Genomic DNA, 326 nt, shown 5'->3' with positions numbered 1-326 from the left:
CGAGCCGCAGGAAGGAGGGGACGAACCTGTGCAGCGAAAAGCAGCGCTGGAGGGGCCATCATGGGGCCACCCCTGCGGTCCCCAAAGCCCTGCCTGGTGCCCCGGCAGATGGGTTAAGATATTTGGGGTGTGCCGAGCGATGCCGCAGTGTGAAGCGGGGCTGGTCCACGCTGGCGTCCATCCACACCTCCATTGTTGCACTGAGTTTGACAGTGCTCAGCGGGGTGTTCCCCAGACTCACCCCTTGTATAAGCCAGCAAGGCCGTCCTGCATGAGCAGGGCAAGGAGGCAGCTGAGCGCGTTCCGGTACTGCCCGGGGCTGGCGT

The 326-nt window shown here is 64.4% G+C and overlaps 1 protein-coding gene across 1 annotated transcript in view; it reads right to left on the bottom strand.

Annotated features, from left to right (window-relative positions):
• The window catches only part of LOC104627971 (mitochondrial uncoupling protein 2-like), a 1,947-nt gene that overhangs the window by 1,270 nt on the left and 351 nt on the right, over window positions 1–326 (bottom strand). Inside the window, exons 2-3 of the mRNA XM_010296394.1 lie at window positions 242–319; window positions 3–26 (exon numbers count right to left, since the gene is read on the bottom strand). Coding sequence (XP_010294696.1) covers window positions 3–26; window positions 242–319 — 102 coding nt within the window. The remainder of the gene's footprint in view (window positions 1–2; window positions 27–241; window positions 320–326) is intronic.

Source organism: Phaethon lepturus, unplaced genomic scaffold (genome assembly GCF_000687285.1).
Source record: "Phaethon lepturus isolate BGI_N335 unplaced genomic scaffold, ASM68728v1 scaffold26771, whole genome shotgun sequence".
Lineage (NCBI taxonomy): Eukaryota > Metazoa > Chordata > Aves > Phaethontiformes > Phaethontidae > Phaethon > Phaethon lepturus.
This window is presented reverse-complemented; position numbering and strand designations above follow the sequence as displayed.